Raw genomic sequence first — 6,000 nt, forward strand, 5'->3', positions numbered from 1 at the left:
GTAAAATGGGGATTAAGACTGTCAGCCCCCTGTGGGACCATCTGATCCCCTTCATTCATTCAATCGTATTTATTGAGCGCTTACTGTGTGCAGAGCACTGTACTAAGCGCTTGGGAAGTCCAAGTCGGCAACATAGAGAGACGGTCCCTACCCAACAGCGGGCTCACAGTCTAGAAGGGGGAAACAGACAACGAGACAAAACACAGGACAGGTGTCAAGTCATCGCCTTGTAACCTCCCCAGTGCTTAGAGCAGTGCTTTGCACATAGTAAGCGCTTAATAAATTCCATTATTATTGTTATTATTATTATTGTTATTAATACTTGATTACCTTGTAACCTCCCCAGCGCTTAGAGCAGTGCTTTGCACATAGTAAGCGCTTAATAAATGCCATTATTATTGTTATTAATACTTGATTACCTTGTAACCTCCCCAGCGCTTAGAACGGTGCTTTGCACATAGTAAGCGCTTAATAAATGCCATTATTATTGTTATTAATACTTGATTACCTTGCAACCTCCCCAGCGCTTAGAACGGTGCTTTGCACATAGTAAGCGCTTAATAAGTGACATTATTATTATTCTATTTTTATTTTGTTAATAAGTTTTGTTTTCATTCATTCAGTCGTATTTATTGTACATATTTTATTTGTACATATTTATTCACTTAACTTCTCTGTGCCTCAGTTCCCTCATCTGTAAAACGGGGGTGAAGACCGTGAGCCCCACATGGGACAACCTGATCACCTCGTAACCTCCCCGGTGCTTAGAACGGTGCTTTGCACATAGTAAGCGCTTAATAAATTCCATTATTATTGTTATTATTATTATTGTTATTAATACATGATTACCTTGTAACCTCCCCAGCGCTTAGAGCAGTGCTTTGCGCATAGTAAGCGCTTAATAAATGCCATTATTATTGTTATTAATACTTGATTACCTTGCAACCTCCCCAGCGCTTAGAACGGTGCTTTGCACATAGTAAGCGCTTAATAAGTGACATTATTATTATTCTATTTTTATTTTGTTAATAAGTTTTGTTTTCATTCATTCAGTCGTATTTATTGTACATATTTTATTTGTACATATTTATTCACTTAACTTCTCTGTGCCTCAGTTCCCTCATCTGTAAAACGGGGGTGAAGACCGTGAGCCCCACATGGGACAACCTGATCACCTCGTAACCTCCCCGGTGCTTAGAACGGTGCTTTGCACATAGTAAGTGCTTAATAAATTCCATTATTATTGTTATTAATACTTGATTACCTTGTAACCTCCCCAGCGCTTAGAACGGTGCTTTGCACATAGTAAGTGCTTAATAAATGACATTATTATTATTCTATTTTTATTTTGTTAATAAGTTTTGTTTTCATTCATTCAGTCGTATTTATTGTACATATTTTATTTGTACATATTTATTCACTTAACTTCTCTGTGCCTCAGTTCCCTCATCTGTAAAACGGGGATGAAGACCGTGAGCCCCCCATGGGACAACCTGATCACCTTGTAACCTCCCGAGCGCTTAGAACAGTGCTTTGCACATAGTAAGCACTTAATAAATGCCATTATTATTATTATTATTCACTTAACTTCTCTGTGCCTCAGTTACCTCATCTGTAAAACGGGGATGAAGACCGTGAGCCCCACATGGGACAACGCTTGTAACCTCCCCAGCGCTTAGCACGGTGCTTTGCACATAGTAAGCGCTTAATAAATGCCATCATTATCATTATTCACTATCACTTAACTCCTCTGTGCCTCAGTTCCCTCATCTGTAAAACGGGGATGAAGACCGTGAGCCCCACATGGGACAACGCTTGTAACCTCCCCAGCGCTTAGCACGGTGCTTTGCACATAGTGAGCGCTTAATAAATGCCATCATTGTTATTATTGGTAAATACGATTGAATGAATGAATGAATACAGGGGGTGGGATGGGGAATGGGAAAAGCAGCGTGGCTCAGAGGAAAGAGCATGGGCTTTGGAGTCAGAGGTCACGGGTTCAAATCCCGGCTCCGCCACCGGTCAGCTGTGTGACTTTGGGCAAGTCACTTGACTTCTCTGGGCCTCAGTTCCCTCATCTGTAAAATGGGGATGGAGACTGTGAACCCCGCCCCCGTGGGACAACCTGATTGCCTTGTAACCTCCCCAGCGCTTAGAACGGTGCTTTGCACATAGTAAAGCGCTTAATAAATGCCATTATTATTGTTATTCACTTAACTTCTCTGTGCCTCAGTTCCCTCATCTGCACAATGGGGATGAAGACTGTGAGACCCCCCGTGGGACAACCTGATTGCCCTGTAACCTCCCCAGCGCTTAGAACGGTGCTTAGTAAGCGCTTAATAAATGCCATCATTGTTATTATTGTTAAATACGATTGAATGAATGAATGAATGAATGAATGAATGAATGAATGAATGAATGAATGAATATCTACAGGGGCTGCGGGGGGCGGGGGGGTGGATGGGAGAAGCAGCGTGGCTCAGTGGAAAGAGCCTGGGCTTTGGAGTCAGAGGTCATGGGTTCAAATCCCGGCTCCGCCAATTGACTTTGGGCAAGTGTCACTTGACTTCTCTGGGCCTCAGTTCCCTCATCTGTAAAATGGGGATGAAGCCTGTGAGCCCCCCTGTGGGACAACCTGATCGCCTTGTAACCTCCCCAGCGCTTAGAACGGCGCTTTGCACCTAGTAAGCGCTTAATAAATGCCATCATCATCATTATTATTATTATTATTCACAACTTCTCTGTGCCTCAGTTCCCCCATCTGTAAAATGGAGATGAAGACTGTGAGCCCCCACCGTGGGACAACCCGATCGCCTTGTAACCTCCCCGGCGCTTAGAACGGCGCTTTGCACCTAGTAAGCGCTTAGAACGGTGTTTTGCACATAGTAAGCGTTTACTAAATGCCATTATTATTATTATTTAGTTAACTTCTCTGTGCCTCAGTTCCCTCATCCGTAAAATGGGGATGAAGACTGTGAGCCCCCCCCCCCCCCGTGGGACAACCCGATCGCCTTGTAACCTTCCCAGCGCTTAGAACGGCGCTTTGCACCTAGTAAGCGCTTAATAAATGCCATCATTATTATTATTCTTCACTTAACTTCTCTGTGCCTCAGTTCCCTCATCTGCACAATGGGGATGAAGACTGTGAGCCCCCCTGTGGGACAACCTGATCGCCCTGTAACCTCCCCAGCGCTTAGAACGGTGCTTTGCACCTAGTAAGCGCTTAATAAATGCCATCATCATTATTATTATTATTATTATTCAAAACTTCTCTGTGCCTTAGTTCCCTCATCTGTAAAATGGGGATGAAGACTGTGAGCCCCCCTGTGGGACAACCTGATCGCCTTGTAACCTCCCCAGCGCTTAGAACGGTGCTTTGCACGTAGTAAGCGCTTAATAAATGCCATCATCATCATTATTATTATTATTATTCACAACTTCTCTGTGCCTCAGTTCCCTCATCTGTAAAATGGGGGTGAAGACTGTGAGCCCCCACCGTGGGACAACCTGATCGCCTTGTAACCTCCCCTGCGCTTAGAACGGTGTTTTGCACATAGTAAGCGTTTACTAAATGCCATTATTATTATTATTATTATTTACTTAACTTCTCTGTGCCTCAGTTCCCTCATCTGTAAAACGGGGATGAAGACTGTGAGCCCCCCTGTGGGACAACCCGATCGCCTTGTAACCTCCCCAGCGCTTAGAACGGCGCTTTGCACCTAGTAAGCGCTTAATAAATGCCATCATTATTATTATTATTCACTTAACTTCTCTGTGCCTCAGTTCCCTCATCTGTAAAATGGGGATGAAGACTGTGAACTCCGCCCCCGTGGGACAACCCGATCGCCCTGTAACCTCCCCAGCGCTTAGAACGGCGCTTTGCACCTAGTAAGCGCTTAATAAACACCATCATCATTATCATTCTTCACTTAACTTCTCTGTGCCTCAGTTCCCCCATCCGTAAAATGGGGATGAAGACCGTGAGCCCCGCCCCCGTGGGACAACCCGATCGCCTTGTAACCTCCCCAGCGCTTAGACCGGCGCTTTGCACCTAGGAAGCGCTTAATAAATGCCATCGTTTATTATGATTATTATGGGAAGGGAAAAGGTGGGCGTCTCCCCCGCTCCCGGTTACCTGTAGGACGTCGTGGGGGGGGCGGTCCCGGCGGGCAGTCCGTACACCCCGCGCCGCCGCCGCCGCCGGGACGGGGTGGACGAGGAGCAAGGCGAGGAGGGCGGCCAAGGCGCAGGCGCGGGACCGGGCGCGGGGGCGGGCGCGGGGGCGGGACCGGGCGGCCCCTCCCTCCCGCAGTCCCGGCCGGCGCCGCCCGGGGCGCTCCGGTGCGGGGGGTCCCGGTGCGGGGGGTCCCGGTGCGGGGGGGTCCCGGTGCGGGGGGTCCCGGTGCGGGTGCGGGCCGGGCAGGGGTCCCCGGGCGCGCGGGTCCCAGCCGCCGAAGTCCCTCCGGTACTGGGTCTCGGCGCGGAACGGCCGGCCCGGGGAGCCCGGACGGGACCGGGACCCGGACCCGGACCCGGACCCGGACCCGGCCCGCGCCCCCGCCGCCCGGGGCCCGGGGCGGCCGGCCGCGGGAGGGGGAGCAGGAGGAGGAGGAGGGGGAGGAGGACGGGGCGGACCGCCCCCGGCCCCGCCGCCGCCGCCCCCGCCCCCGGCCCCGCCGTCCCTGTCCCCGTCCCGCTGGTCGATGTCCGAGTAGCTGTGGATGGTGAGCGGCACCGCCAGGTCCGACTTGTCCACCTGGTCCCAGAAGCGGGCCAGGCAGCACACCCGGCTGATGCACGGCCACGCCATGGCCCCCGGACCCCGCCGCCGCTCCGCCTCCTCCTCCTCCTCCTCCTCCTGCCGCCCAGCCGGCGGGTCCGGGGGGCAGCGGGCAAGGGGTCCGGTCCGGTCCGGTCCGGTCCGGTCCGGTCCGTGGGGGGGGGGGGGGGTCGCGCTCCGGGCTGCGGAACAGGGGGCGGCGCTCCCCGCCGGCCCCCCACACCGCCGGCCCACCTAACGCCGCCGCCGCTGCTGCTGCTGCCACTGCCGCTACTCCGTCCGCCCGCCCCCTCCTCTCCTCCTCCTCCTTCGCTTCCTCCCTCTAACTCCTTCTCTCCCCCTCCCTTCTCCTCCCGTCCTCCCCCTTCCTCCTCTCCTCCCTTCTCCTCCCGTCCTCCTCCTTCCTCCTCTCCTCCCTTCTCCTCCCGTCCTCCTCCTTCCTCTTTCCTCCCCCTTCCTCCTCTCCTCTCCTCCCTTCTCCTTCCGTCCTCCTCCCTTCCTCCTCTCCTCCCTCCCTTCTCCTTCCGTCCTCCTCTCCTCCCTTCTCCTCCCGTCCTCCTCCCTTCCTCCTCCCCTCCCTTCTCCTCCCGTCCTCCTCCTTCCTCCTCTCCTCCCTCCCTTCTCCTCCCGCCCTCCTTCCTCCTCTCCTCCCTCCCTTCTCCTCACGTCCTCCCCTTCCTCCTCCCCTCCCTCCCTTCTCCTCCCGTCCTCCCCTTCCTCCTCCCGTCCTCCTCCTTCCTCCTCTCCCCACTCCCTTCTCCTCCCGTCCTCCCCCTCCCGTCCTCCTCCTCCCTCCTCTCCTCCCTCCCTTCTCCTCCCTCCTCTCCTCCCTCCCTTCTCCTCCCTCCTCTCCTCCCTCCCTTCTCCTCCCTCCTCTCCTCCCTCCCTTCTCCTCCCTCCTCTCCTCCCTCCCTTCTCCTCCCTCCTCTCCTCCCTCCCTTCTCCTCCCGTCCTCCTCCTTCCTCCTCTCCTCCCTCCCTTCTCCCGTCCTCCCCTTCCTCCTCCCGTCCTCCTCCTTCCTCCTCTCCTCCCTCCCTTCTCCTCCCGTTCTCCTCCCTCCCTTCTCCTCCCGTCCTCCTCCTTCCTCTCCTCCTCCTCTCGTCCTCCTCCCCCCTCCTCTCCTCCCTTCCTTCTCCTCCCTCCCATAATAATGATGGCATTTTATTAAGCGCTTACTATGTGCAAAGCACTGTTGTAAGCGCCGGTGAGGTCACAAGGCG

At 53.4% G+C, this 6,000-nt stretch overlaps 1 protein-coding gene across 1 annotated transcript in view; it reads right to left on the reverse strand.

The window, feature by feature from the left end:
- Window positions 1-4,812, reverse strand: part of MAP6D1 (MAP6 domain containing 1) — a 50,344-nt gene extending 45,532 nt beyond the window's left edge. The window contains exons 1-2 of the mRNA XM_038745361.1: window positions 4,666-4,812; window positions 4,136-4,460 (exon numbers count right to left, since the gene is read on the reverse strand). Coding sequence (XP_038601289.1) covers window positions 4,136-4,460; window positions 4,666-4,810 — 470 coding nt within the window. The 5' untranslated portion in view covers window positions 4,811-4,812. The remainder of the gene's footprint in view (window positions 1-4,135; window positions 4,461-4,665) is intronic.
- Between the last annotated feature and the right edge of the window lie 1,188 nt (window positions 4,813-6,000).

Source organism: Tachyglossus aculeatus, chromosome 1 (genome assembly GCF_015852505.1).
Source record: "Tachyglossus aculeatus isolate mTacAcu1 chromosome 1, mTacAcu1.pri, whole genome shotgun sequence".
Taxonomy (NCBI): domain Eukaryota; kingdom Metazoa; phylum Chordata; class Mammalia; order Monotremata; family Tachyglossidae; genus Tachyglossus; species Tachyglossus aculeatus.